Raw genomic sequence first — 14,804 nt, 5'->3', positions numbered from 1 at the left:
GTAGTTCTCTGAGAATGTTCTAGAGCTCTCTCGGCAGGTCTAGCTTCTCTGGTAAAGCCTACCAGAGAAACGCCGCCATTTCAACCTAAACTCCAGGAGGGAAGAAATATTCTCTCATATGTTTGCTGCTGTGTCCACTGTACTTGATAATTCAGGCACACAATTTACTTGAAAGGGGGAAAAAAGGAAGGAAGGCAGGAAGGAAGGAAGAAAAAAAAAAGTCCTGACTGGCCAGCGACCTGGGCAGCGTTTTCTTCATCCAACCGGACTCCACCTCCCACATGCGGCAGAGAGGCGTCAAGAGGTCCGGCCAGGCGATGCCTGTTTCTAGACTCTCTCGTTATTTTCTATTTCTGCATGCATTTTACTCATTTTTAAGCCCGGTGGCCAAGCCTTTCGGACGGGGATAACCCTATGCATTCAGGGCGCCATTTTGAGGCCCATAACCTAAATAAACGCTTTCTGAACAACAACAAAAAACTTTGGCCACGACTCAGAACGCAACTCTATTTCAAAGGGGCTTTAAATATGTCACATGAGTCTGTCCTTCCATCTGTGTCGGGGTGAGGTGAGAGGGGGGGGGGGTGGCCGGAATCCGGCCTAACACGGCGCTGGGCACCGTATGTCGCGCATGCCCCGTGCGCACCCCTTACGCACCCGGGTGGGCGACGTGGGTCCCCCCTCCCGCCCCCCCCTGCGAGGGCCGAGCGCTGCCACCCATTGGCTGAGACCCACCACGAGGCCGGCCACGCACAGTCACCCCCCCGGGCACGCCGGCCACGCCTCAGTGATTCGGCGACCCCCGCCTCGCTCACTTCACAGCTCCCGGTGTCTCTGTGGCCTCCGGCTCTGCTTCCACCGCCGCCTCGGCTCTTCCCGCCCGCCGGTTGGGAGGCCAGGCAGCCGCCTCAGCCACTCCACAGCCACCCGGAGCAGCAGCCAGCCGCGCCGGCTTCTGCTCCACCTCGAGTTTTGTTGTTGTTGTTGTTGTTTTTTCCTTCCACCCGAACTCCGGCCGCCATCATGGTGAGTCGAGGGCAGTGGCGGGTGGCGGTGCAAGACCCGCTGGAGGCCGCAACTCCTCAGACGGAGGTTGAAATTCGGCCTTTTCGGGGTAGCACGGGGGGCGGGGGGTGGGGAGAGGGCAAAGAGGAGTTCGGCCATATTTCCGGTTCTGGGTCCCCGCCTGACGGCCCCCGGGGTACGGCCCTGGAGGGTGGGAGCTGAGGCCTTGCTGGCTTTGCGGCCTACAAGCTCAGGGAGGTGGCGTGAGGCCCGCGGCTACGAGCCGCCCCCCGTCCTGGGGACCTCGGCCTGCTCCAGGGCGGGCCACGTGCACAACCTGGGCGTCGCGCGACATGGCCTTCCCGCCCTTGGCCTGAGGCGCCCGCCTCAGGAGCAGGCCTCGGGAGAGGCGCGCCGCGGCCCATCCCCCCCCTCCGCCCCCGCCCCGCCCCTCTGTCGCGCGCCGCGACTTCCGGGTTAGGGGCTGGCGCGGCCTCCTCCGCCAAGTGGCGCCAAAGAGGCCTGGGCCTGTGGAGTTGTGGGTTGGCTGCTAACAGCAGGCCAAGGGCGCGGGACCGTCGTCCCAGCCGCCATTTGGCGGGTCCCTGTCAGGAGTTGCGCCTGAGGGGGGGGGCGGGGGCGGCTTTGCGTCGCCTGTGCGTGGTCTGGGGGAGGAGCAGGCGGCAGGTGACCGGAGGGGAGAATGGAGGCGGCGGTGGGCGGGGACAGCTCTGCTGTAATCCCAGTGCAGAAGAGGCTGTCAGTTCCAGCCTCGCTTGGGCTATGAGAGTGCGACCCCGTCTTAAAAACAGTAGTAAAGACTTTTATAGCCATTAAGTCACAAGCCTGCTATATGTTGCGTACTCGTGTTTTTTTTTTTTCATTTTAAAGCTAAAGGAAGACTTTATAATTTATGACAAATGTTAAAATTAAGTGGGAACTTTTTGTGTAAATATTTGGAGTAATTGTGAAATAAATAGTCTATCAATTAAAATCACAGTATTAGGATATTGTGTAGACAGTTTTCTCACTGCTAAATTGGAATTAGAAATTTGATGACTGCAAACTTTTATCTTGGCCAGTATTTCTAACATACATGAATATTTGCTTGTATAGTGATTTAATTAAATTTCAAAGATGTTATCCTGGGATTTTTAATAACAGTAGTCTCAGCTTCTAGCTATATTTGATATGTAGATATTCAACATAATGGAATTTGCTACTGTATATAAGAGTTTGTGTATGATAGCCTCCAAGTTCATTGTTAGTATTCTACTATTTCTCATCGCAAAACCCAGAGCTCTTTTGAAGATATAATCAGTAAATTCTGTCTTACATTATTATAGTCTATTGATGGGTAAGATTTCACTTTTCCACCGGGCTCAGGAGAGAGAGAGACAGTGTGTGTGTGTGTGTGTGTGTGTGTGTGTGTGTGTGTGTGTAAAATCTCAACTACTGGAGGCAGTGGGGGCCAGATACCAAAGCAAGAAAAATCACATGAGCCCTTCAGAACTTCCAGGCCAAACTTGGCAACATAAGACACTGTCTTTAAAAATAAGTAATCGTACTCAGGAGGTAGAGGCAGATGGGTCTCTCTGAGTTAGAGGCCACGTGGTCTATAGAGCCAGCTTCAGGCCAGCCAGCGCTATATAGTAAATAGACACTGTCTCTAAATTTTAAAATTATATTTACGTGAACATCAAACTTTTACTTACGAGGATTTGGTTGTGGAATAGGTTTGGTCATGTTTAAAATGTAGGCAAAGCATCTATGGCAATTTTAAATAACACTATATAAAGCAAACTATGCCTGTGGTTGGTTCAGGTCTTGTTGAAGTAGAGTACTTTGCTTTGTTAGTTTTGAGTGCCACCTACTGGATAAGGACCAGAATATGGTGTGCCTTCCTTAGTAAATATTGCACTATTAAATTAAGGTGGGACCAATTTTATATTTATATTTTATATTTACCCTAGTTAAGCCCAAATCTAGCATCCTATAATATTTAATAGTTTATTTTCATTTTCCTTTTTATTAACTTGTCCTCAAACATCCATTTTACTTTTGTATAAAGAAATAATTATAAGACAATTGAGGGTGTCTTTTTGTTTTCTTTTTCGAGACAGGGTCTCTGTGTACCCTTGGCTGTCCTGGACTTGCTTTGTAGACCAGGCTGGCCTCGAACTCACAGCTATCAGTGAAAAGCAAGTTCTTCCCCAACAATTATTTTCCTCTTCAGTTCTAGTGCTACCATATCAGGATTTTTCAGCACATCCCTATACAAGTAATCTTTTGTTGTAGGAGGCTGGTGTTGTCATTATGGGATATTTGAAAACTGTCTCTGGCTGTCTGTCTACCAGATGCCAAAAGTTAACCTTACTGGGGACACCCAGAAATGTTTCTAGATATTGAGTACCCCTGTAGTACTGAGAATCAGTGAATTTATAATTTCTTACACTCTGGTTAATTGGTGAAGTACTACTATACTTCTAAGTTGAAAAATATATCCGCATATTGTACATACACAGGAAATAACATTATTTATCAAACAGTTCATCCATAAAAGGAGAACTTGAGAGAGTTCTCTAAAAATTACAGAATTATTGTTTGAGTTTTTAATTTTTTTTTTTTTGAGACAGGGTTTTTCTATGTATCCCTGGCTGTCTTAGACTTGACTTGTAGACCAGGATGGCCTTGAACTTAGAGAGATACACCCGCCTCTGCCTTTTAGCTCCTGGGATTAAAGGTGTGTGGCACTACACCTGGCCTTTGAGTTTCTTTTTGGATGAAAAATTTTTGAGAAATGACAGGTAGATTGTCTATTAGGAAAGCAAATCTATTCCTGAGTGCTGAGATTAAAGGCGTGCGCCACCACGCCCGGCTAAGATATTTTATATAATTTGTCATATGTATATGTGTTTATATTTAAATATATATTTAAATTGTTTATTTTCCAAATTACAGTCTGCCACAACTTCTGAGGCTTCAAATTCAGCTGTCTCCAGGGAAGCCAGCACCCAGTCTTCCGCAGCCACCAGTCAAGGATATGTTTTGCCAGAAGGCAAAATCATGCCAAACACCGTTTTTGTTGGTGGAATTGATGTTAGGGTATTGTATTCATATTTCATTCGTACTTTAAAATACATTGTGACGAAGCCAAGAAGAAGGCAAGTAGTGCTGAGGTGGGAAGAAGCTGGAGGAGTGCTTGAGCCCAGGAGTTCAAGAGGAGCCTGGGCAACATAGTGGAGAGCTAATCTCAGTAAACTTAAGTTAATTGTTTAAAATGTTGGAGATGATGGGAGCTGATATGTAGACCTAAAAGGGATTTCTGTTGTTTTAAGTTTTATGCAGGTTTGGTTTTAGCCCATAGAGACTAAAAATACACTCAACAAAGTGGAATTCTTTGGGCATATTAGAGATTGACTTGCACATAATCAAAGCTCTTTTTACAATGAGAAGTTTTGAATGTTTAATTTTCATTCTTGAAGTTCAATTCTTTTCCATAGATGGATGAAACCGAAATCAGGAGTTTCTTTGCCAGATATGGCTCAGTAAAAGAAGTGAAGATAATCACTGATCGAACTGGTGTGTCAAAGGGGTATGTAATCGTGCTTAATAACAGGCTATTGTTTATAGAACTAAGCATGGCCAGAGAAATGCCCAGATAACCACACAAGAGTTAACATGGGCATTTTAACATTAATGAAATGGTTGCTTTTGATAATTTGCTTTATGGATAGAGTTTTTTAGTCAGTTCTTTTATTTAGTCAGTTTCCTATATTTTTCAATATTTTCTATCTCTTATTTCACACAAATGTATTATCAAATAATTATTTTCTTGGCACATTTCACAACATCTTAAATTTTAGCTGTCTTTCCTTAGATAATAAATTTTGGTTAATGAATGTTACTATTAACACATTCTGACATACTTGACTAAGAAAACATCAGTGGTATTAGAGAGGATCTGTTTCCTATGTTTCAGCATATTTATCACAGCATATTGACCTTTAATTATCACCACTTCTGTTTCATAGAATGCTAGAAGGTCTAAGTGATGGTGCTATGTAATTTTGATTTCCTATTTTATCTGCCTTTCTAGCTATGGATTTGTCTCATTTTATAATGACGTGGATGTGCAGAAGATAGTAGAAGTAAGTAATAGTCTTTGAGGAAACTCTTCTTTAGCTTTAGTGTTGAGTAAGTCCTGGATATTCACTCTTATATAAAATACAGAGAAAAATAGGCTTCCTTTCTGTTTAAAATCAGAATGTAATCTTTTTTTTTTTTTTAAATACAGGGTTTCTCTGTGTAGTCTTGGCTGTCCTGGACTCACTTTGTAGACTAGGCTGGCCTCGAACTCACAATGATCTGCCTACCTCTGCTCCCCCTGAGTACTGGGCTCAGAATATAATCTTATGAAACTTTTCAGAACCTGGTTTCTTAGAGGCCTATGGCTCTTATCAGCTAGAGACAGGGTTAGAAATGTGATGAATGGCTTTACTAAGTTCAACTTGGTGCATAGTGACACTGAGTAGAGTAGTAAGGCTGAGCACAGGAGTGTTTGCCTACGTCTTGGAAATGAAAGATTAAATTATTTGTTACTGTTTTTAGTCACAGATAAATTTCCATGGTAAAAAGCTGAAACTGGGCCCTGCAATCAGGAAACAAAATTTATGTGAGTAAAGAATTTTTTCTTGATGAAACTGTTTTTGTTTTCAGAGAACTCCATGTAACTTTTGGTTTTTTTATTTTTTAAGGTACTTATCATGTGCAGCCGCGTCCTTTGATTTTTAATCCTCCTCCTCCACCACAGTTTCAGAGTGTTTGGAGTAGTCCAAATGCTGAGACATACATGCAGCCTCCAACCATGATGAATCCTATAACTCAGTATGTCCAGGTAAAAACTGCCGACCTTAATGTTCTTGTATTTGTTAATAGTCTTCTTAAGCTCTGAAGGTATACGCACAGTTGGATGTTAAGTGATAATACACTCGATTTCTTATTGGAATACTTTAAATATAAGGAGTTTGTTTCTACTCTTTCATTTTTAGTTGCTTTTTCCTTATTTTAAGCTGAAGTCTGCCTCTGTAGTTTGTAAGCCTTTATTCTAGGACCTTGATATATACATTAAATATATTCCTTTTTCACACAGATCAATATTTCAGACACAGAAAAAATATATACATAAGACTTTTACTATTCCTTTTTTCTTTTCTGGTTGGAAAAAGGTCTCTAAATTTGAAAAGGCTCTTTAAATGTTCAGAAACACCTTTGTATGTTTTCTTACTTGATTCTTCCCAAAGACTTATAAGTTTGTCTGTGTTTTAATTGCAGTGCTTTCAAAATGTTTCCTCATATAAGTTGTTGACACTTTGGTTTATTTTAGTTCTATAATTGGTAGGTTTTATCTATAAATCATAAGTTCTTTGCCTCTAATTTTTCTAAGCTATGTTAATACTTAAATTTTCATGTTTACTGACTCTTATTGATGCTAAATAACATTTCTCCTTGGTACATTTTTCTTTTTCAATTTGAGAGACATTTTTGCTTGAAAGAAAAATATAATAGTAAAATCCTGTATATTTTTATGTGAATAGAAGATAGACCAACCGTGTCTTATTTTTCTTGATCTAAATATGACTTAGAAGAACATTTCTACTTACTCCTAACATTTACGGTAATTACTGATACAAGGTATTCATCTTGTGCTACTACTTGTTTTCAGTCAATAAGTACCAGTATAGATAATGTTGGTTTATCCTTTTTCCAGTTTTACCTCATAAATTCCCTTAACTTTTAGAAATTAGATACAGAAAAAATCATAAACATTGTAGGATATTAGAGATTATCTGTGTTGTTATTGCTGTGAATACATACTGTGTGAATGTGCTTTTTTATATAGTTTTTTAAAGATTTAAGTATACAGTGCTCTGTCTGCATGTGTACCTGCCTGGCAGAAGAAGGCATGAGATCACATTATAGATGGTTAAGGGCTACCATATGCTTGCTGGGAATTGAACTCAGTGCCTCTGGGAGAGCAGACAGTGTTCATAACCTCTGAGCCATCTCTCCAGCCTGCAAAGATGATTTTATAAAGAAACAGAAGATTTATTGATTGAGCTCCATTACTATACTTATAGTTAGTGTACACGGACCTACTAAGATAGATATGGCTTGGAAAAGTAGTAATTTACATTGTCTTTTCTTCCTGTCCAATATTTATTGTTAGACAAGGAATATTTTTTCATAAAGCCAGAAATTTATTTAGGCTCCTGTATTGTTACATATAGAAAAGAGAAAAATTATATTTTTGTTGTATTGTGAATAATACTATTTCTCATTTTCTTAAATTTGTTTTATTAATATTTTTTTCCCTTTTTTCTGAACTTTATTCTCAGACATACCCTCCTTATCCAAGTTCACCTGTTCAAGTCATCACTGGGTATCAGCTGCCTGTTTATAATTATCAGGTATTGCTTTTCTTTTTTTTTTCTTATTGAAAATAGATTTTTTCTCATATATAATATATTCCTAATTATGGTTTCCCCTTCCTGTACACTCTTTACCCCCACCACTCACCTTCCATCTCATTCAGATCCACTGCTAATAAACAGGCTTCTAGAGTTCTTAGTATTCTATTGCTGCGAAGAGACACCATGAATACAGCAATTTTCATAAAAAGAAAGCATTTAATTAGGGCTTGCTTACAGTTTCAGAAGTTTAGTCCATTATCAGCATGGCAGTACCAAGACAGACATGGTGATGAAATGTAGCTTAAGAGTTTTACATCTGGATCCATAGGCAGCAGGAAGAGATACTGGCCCTGGCTTAGGCTTTTGAAAACCCTAAAGTGCACCCCCTAGACACACACCTCCTCCAACAAGGTCATACATTTAAATCCTTTTAAATAATGCCATTCCCTAGTGACCCCAAACATTCAAGTATATGAGCCTAAGGGGGTCATTCTTATTCAAACCACCATAAAAATGAAAATAATAAAGTATACTAAGATAATAACAACTAACACATCAGAATTGACCAAAATAAATAATGAAAAGAGCCTAGGAAAAGGCACAGAATTAGAGAATCACTCATTGACACACTCAAGAATCATATAAAACACGAAACTGGAAACCATAATACATATGCAGCAGACCTGCGCAGGTCCTGTGCATGTTGCCTTCATTCCTGAGTTCATATGAGCTTTGTTGAGTTGATTTAGAAGGCTCTTGTTTTCTTGGTGTCTCCCATCCCCTCTGATTCTTAGATTCTAGCTGCCTTTTCTTCCCCAGGGTTCCTTGAGCCCTAACGGGAAGGATTGTGTTACCAGATCAGTTAAGAGAATGGAAAATAACTTGAGTGATATTACTATGGTCTGTCTTTATATAAAATTGCCACAGTGTATTATTTAAACTGCCTAAAATTAAAGGAAAGTAGAATTAGTCTATAAATCAGTCATCAATATTTTTTAGAGATAAGTATTTTGACAAGAAAAAATTTTGTTCACACTTTTCACAAAGATTCAGTATATTTTGTTCTTACATCAATATGCATTCCTGTCAAATAACTGAAAAACATCCAGGCTGATTATTGAAAATTTTTATGGGATAGGTTGAAGTAAAAATAATACTCAATACTTAGAGCACCAGAGTCTATTTGGTAGTGTTTAATTTTGCTGGATGCTATGTAATAGCAGTTCCATGAATTTCTTCCTATAAGTGTCACCATATTTATGACTCTAGCTGTGTAATAATTTCCAAGAGCCTCTGTCTTTTTAATTTTTCCGGAATGCCAGCTTCTGAGAAATGAGAGCTTCTATATAGAAGAAACTAAGAACAAATGTCAGAAGTTCTGTTTTATAATAAGAAATTGAGTCGACACAATACATATCTTAACATTGTCTTATCACCTCTTTTGTAAAAATACGTGTTTAAACAATGTTTGTTTCCTTTTCTTAAGATGCCACCGCAGTGGCCTGCTGGAGAGCAGAGGAGTTATGTTATACCTCCGGTAAAAGAATTAGCTGAGCATATTCTTCTTAGTCTTACAGTGTTTTCTAATACATTTCTTTTGCCATACTGTGTATGTCTATATTTTAATTGCCTTTTTATATTATATATTTTATTATTATCTCAGTTGTATACTCATGAGTGAGAAACTGCTTTTTGTTTTTCACATTATTTTTTTATGCCTAGTCACAAATAGCTGCTTTGTAGATAATGTTTTTGATTACTTGTTGGCATAATACATAATCCAAGAAAGCTAGTATTATATTAGATTCAGAATTAGCCTTTTGTTCTTGGTAAAATTTGCCTCTGACTTGGCTACCTAGAGAAAATGTATAGGAGAGAAGGATCTTACCATTAATATTACTTAATAAAAGGAATTTTAAAAAGATGGTGCTAACTGTAAAATACCTGTGCTCTTGTTAACTTTCATAAAGATTAGATATTTTAAAAAATATACCGAGAGATTCTCACGTACTCCATTACTTCATATTATAGTCACTTTTCTTAGAATCCTACTGATTGATAGTATTGACAGAAAACATTCTAAAATAAGACTTAAAATTTTGACCATTTAATTTAAAGAAGTTTATGAAATAACAGCATTTTGAAGAAAAGATGACTTAGAATATAGGTGTTACTCGTTAATCATTCTTTTTCATTATTTTAATATAGGCTTATACAACTGTTAACTACCACTGCAGCGAAGTTGATCCAGGAACTGAAGTTTTGCCAAATGAATGCTCAGTTCATGATGCTGCTCCTGCCTCTGGAAATGGCCCACAAAAGGCAAACATCTAATTTTGTTTATTTATTTTTATATATTTATATTTATTAATAGTATTTCCTTGAGGAGTAAATTTATTTGCCTGGATTTAAAAATTAAAGTTACAACCTGCAGAACTTAGGGAATTTAACTCTGCAATTAATGTACAAAACAGTGGAATCTTAGACACTTTGAGAGTTTATGATTCCCTTGTTCTGTCTGCTGTTCTAATTACATTTCTTCTTCAATCAATTTTAGTTATTGTTGGTTAGTATGACTCGGCAGAATTCAGTCGCCAGGTTTCTATAAATATGAGTTATATTTGCCTTGTTTTTTTATAATTTAAAATTTGTATTTAGCTAAATAGTAATACATATCATTTGTGGTACTCTGTGACATGTATGATATTAACTTTTAAAATGGTAATTATTTGATACTGAACTAACGAGTCATTTCTTTAATTGTATTCTCGCTCCAATTTCTAACTTATGTTGGCGAATGACTAAAGCAGTTGATATGTTGGAAATGTGTATTTAATAGAAGGTTTCATTGGACAGATCCTTCATCTATACTCATTATTAGAAAAAACTATTGAACAATAGTGGAACAAATCGCCTGATTTGATCCATAACCTTTTGTTTTTGTTTGTTTGTGGTTTTTTGTTTGTTTGGTTTTGGATTTTTGAGACAGGTTTCTCTATGTAGCTTGGTTGTTGTAGACATGCCTTATAGACCAGGCTGGCCTTGAACTCAACAGAGATCCACCTGCCTCTACTTCCTCAGTGCTGGGATTAAAGGCGTGTGCTACCACTGCCTGGCCAATCCACAGTCTTAAATTTTTAAAAACAGGTCTGAGATAGGGATCAGAGGTTAAGAGCACTGGTTGCGCTTTATAGGTCCTAAGTTCAATTCCCAGCAATAACATGATGACTCATAACCATTTATAATGAGATCTGGTGCCCTCTTCTGGCGTGCAGGCATACATGCTGGCAGAATACTGTATACATAATAAATCTTTATTTTATTTATAAATCTTTTTTTAATAAAAATGGAGAGTACAGTAATATACAACTTGAATACATAGCAAATTTGAAGCAAGCTTAGGGTTACCATAAGATGCTATTTCAAAAAATCAACTTCACACATATAAATACACACACATATATAATATATATAACAATTTAAACATGTATATGTAGCAATTAAAATATCTTGCTGTATAATTACACTTAACAGATTTCATTCTGAATATTTTTTCTTGAAATAGTAAAGCTCCTAATTTCTTCTGTAATAGGAAAATGAATGCTTCAAGAAAATACCATAGTCTTAATAAATTCAGTGCTTAAACCAGCTTTTTAAATCTTGCTAAGATACTAAAACATTAATTTAGAAGGAATATATAAAAACGTAATTGTTTGACATTATGAAAATATCTTAGAAGTAAATGGATATGCTTAGTATACATTGAAAACACCGTTAGTGGTGACTAAAAGGTGTAGTCTTTAAATTTTGTGTTTCAGAAGTCTGTGGACCGAAGCATTCAGACAGTGGTCTCTTGTCTATTTAACCCTGAGAACAGACTGAGAAACTCTCTTGTTACTCAAGATGACTACTTTAAGGTAGGAACAGTATGCTGAGTAAACCGTGTGTGCATGTTAACATTAAAGAATCATTTTTCCTTTGGTGCATAATACATGTTTTATACTGATTAATTAAAGTGTTTATTATAACCCCAAGTAAATCATTATGGTAGTTGAGTTTTACCCAGCGGTGTGTTTGATGCAGTGTGAATCTTAAAGTAATTTGTCTTCAGGGGAGTAAACTTCAGAAGGTAAACAGGTTATGAGAGGTTGGGCACAGTGAATAAAGTGTTTACTGATGGCACACACCTTTAATCCCAGCATTCAAGAGGCAGAGGCCAGTGGATCACTGTGAGTTCAAGGCTATCCTGATCTACAAAGGGAGTCCAGGACAGCCAAGGCTAGACAGAGAAACCCTGTCTCAAAAACAAACAAGTGCTTACAAGCAAGTGTGAATTTAAACTCAGAACCACATAAATGCCACGTGGGCTTAGTGTCCTACCTAGAATTCAGTCCTCAGAAGGCAAAAACAGGATTCTGAGCACCTCATACCCGTGATAGCTGGGTAGAGTGAAAAAAGAAATAAAAAGAAGAAAAGAAAACCTCTCATTTGAAAAGGCAGGGAGAACAGGAATTTGAGAGGGAACAAGGGGGTGCATGACAGAGCTGAAAGGAAGGAAAGAAAATTATAGAAATGATTTAAGTATACATTTTCCAAAGACACACGTGCATAAAAAAGAGAGAGAGAAAAAAGAGAGCAATCCGAAAGACTCCAGTTGTTGTTCACCTCAGACCTACTTCAATGTGCACACGTAGGGGACACAACATACACACAGAGAAATGGGAAAGTAATGTAAAAGTTTGTGAGAGTTGGCAGATGTGAAAATAATAACTTGACCCCACAGTAAAAGAGAAATCTGAAAGCAGAATGTAACTCAAAGCTTTTGGACTATGGAGAACAAAAGAACTACGTGGTTAATATATTTGAGCATTGCGGAGAGGGAAAGGGGATAAAACTGAGGTTGAGAATCGCCAAGTAGGAAGAAATAGAAGTTGATCCAGAATTGAAGTGGAAGAGACTATGAATGTTTGGATTTAATAGAGATTTGGTTTCTAATCTAGCCAATTCCTGAGTTTACTGGGATTCCTTTTTTAATTTCGTCATTTAATAGCCTCACCAGTTGGTGCGTTTGTTGTTGCAGAGTTCCACTAAATGATCTCCTTTTCCTCATGTATAATATTAAAGCTTAAAACAATATAATGATTGTTTCGTAATCTTAAGTCAGTAGTGGTACTATGGAATTTTCAATGATTTAAAAGGACTGTTTTTGTCTTCTAGGATAAGAGAGTGCATCACTTTCGAAGAAGTCGGGCAGTGCTTAAATCTGATCATCTCTGCTAACTTTCTAGTCTCAGGAGGTTGTTGGTTTTGAGTATTAAGAGACTAAAAGGTTTTCACTAGTACAGAAAATTTGACAAGCCATACTCAGACTTTCTATATAGAAGTTATATTAGATTACCTAGTTTTATGTTGAATCTGTTCATTAGATGTTTATATAGAAACTGGTTCTGTGTTCACTATAGTTGAAAAAAAATAATTGCAAGTAAAAAAGATAAAAAATAATTTTCAAATAATTGAAAGATAGTTGAAAGGAATAACTTTTAAGATATAATTTAAGAACTTTTAATTGACATCGGCATTTTAGGAGTTCAAAAGCAAGTACTAATTTTCAAGAAAAGGATTTTATAAACCTATTTTGAAAGGTCAGAATTTTGATAGTTTGACTACAAGCATTTCACTTCTCAACCTGAACAGTACAGTATTAACAGTATTGTGCTTTACATTTATTATTTGTCTAAACATTGGCCACAAAAGCATACTTTTTAGAACTGCATTTTTAATCAGTGGAACTCAACATATAGTTAGCTTTATTGAAGTCTTTCTTATCTAAACCCAGGAAAACAGATTCTTAACAGTCCAATCAGTGGGTCTTAACATTTATACAAAATATTTTACCCTTTATCTAGAATCCACACATATGCATATATCCTATTTATTTGGTTGGGATGGTAATTAGGATATCTAAAATCCTGGATATAATTTTCTTTAAAGAATCCGAGACAAACTAAACTTCACTAGGTGTATAAGCTATTCTTAGTCAATACTCCTTTTTTTCTTAAAATGCCAAACTCAATGGCTGTGTTAAAATTGTGCAAAATACTGGTAGTGAAGAGTGCTGAAAATTTTTTATGTCACTTAAAAGTTAATCAGAGTACCTGAAAGAAATTGTTTTTATAAAAACACTCAAAATATTAGTTATTGCATACAGAGTAAATATATTTTTAGTTTTGTTAGTCTGTTGTACTTCCTTTTGTAAAGTAGAATATGTCCAAAACAGTCAAAGTAGATAATTTTGACATTTCTAAACCACAAAAATTGTTCCATAAATGTATCCCAAGAATATGCTAAAATTGATGTTTTTAGATTAGGTGGTCTCTTTATTGGACATTATGCATTGTGACATCAGAGACCCTTTGTACCCATAGTTTTTTACAGTCTGTACTCCATTTTGTCAGGATTTGCTCCAGGGTATAAAGTAGGAAAGTTAACAGTTTATGAGCGGTTGAGGGCTAATAAGCCTTAGGGATATAGCGCTGGGACAGTGCCTTTCTAAGGGAAACAGCTGGGTGTACATCATCCAACCTGCCAGGTACATGAGTTTTAAAATGCCTGTTTAGTCTTAAATTAGCCCTTTTCCCTCAAACATGGAGATCCCACTTATCTTAACTTAATAGAACCACCATGGTTTATAACACAAGTGTCCCTAATGATCTTTAACTATTTTATTCTGTATCTGAAGTCACAAACTTTAAGTCACCAAGAGGTCAGTATACCAGAAAACTAGGAAGTATCCTGAAATTTGTTCTTTTTACAGGATGTCCTTTGTTTATTTCAGTGTATTTGTAATGTGTGTGTGTATGTTCTTACATGTACCATTCTGTGATTAAATATCCAGCTAACTATGAATGATACCCTAAATTCTGAAGAGCAATTATAATTGTTGCCATATGCCTTTAAGGGAAAGTAAGGGAATAAACTTTTGTCTGCTGTTTTGTTGGAGTAAAGTATTTTAAGAGCAGGGAGAAAGAGGAGACAAGTACTGAACCTTTCAAAATGGAAGATTAATTTTAAACTTAAAAGTATGTTCCTATTACCTACTGCTGATACTATCTTTGCATACAAGAATAAAAGATTTTTTCAAAAATATCACTGATTTGCCATGTGTTTAGAAATGATGTGAAATTTTGGTGGACGATGTAAATCCTTGTGATTTAAAATTGTAAATATGCTGAATTTGCTGAGCTGGGCAGGTAATTTATAAAAAGCATGTGGAGACATTTTACAAAAATTAAGTATATATGTGTACATATTTATATCCATACATTC

At 37.3% G+C, this 14,804-nt stretch overlaps 1 protein-coding gene across 1 annotated transcript; it reads left to right on the top strand.

Annotated features, from left to right (window-relative positions):
• The first annotated feature begins 765 nt into the window (after window positions 1-765).
• Window positions 766-14,610, top strand: DAZL (deleted in azoospermia like). Its single transcript, XM_084754664.1, has 11 exons — window positions 766-1,026; window positions 3,967-4,110; window positions 4,509-4,600; window positions 5,105-5,156; window positions 5,617-5,680; window positions 5,763-5,902; window positions 7,404-7,475; window positions 8,965-9,015; window positions 9,687-9,800; window positions 11,297-11,395; window positions 12,696-14,610. The coding sequence occupies exons 1-11, from the start codon at window positions 1,024-1,026 to the stop codon at window positions 12,756-12,758; spliced, it is 894 nt and encodes a 297-aa protein (XP_084610790.1). The 5' UTR covers window positions 766-1,023; the 3' UTR covers window positions 12,759-14,610.
• Window positions 14,611-14,804: the final 194 nt, after the last annotated feature.

This window comes from Acomys minous (assembly GCF_964271855.1).
Source record: "Acomys minous genome assembly, chromosome: 13".
Classification (NCBI taxonomy): Eukaryota; Metazoa; Chordata; class Mammalia; order Rodentia; family Muridae; genus Acomys; species Acomys minous.
The sequence above is the reverse complement of the archived record's forward strand: the minus strand, read 5'-3'. Positions and strand labels throughout refer to the sequence as shown.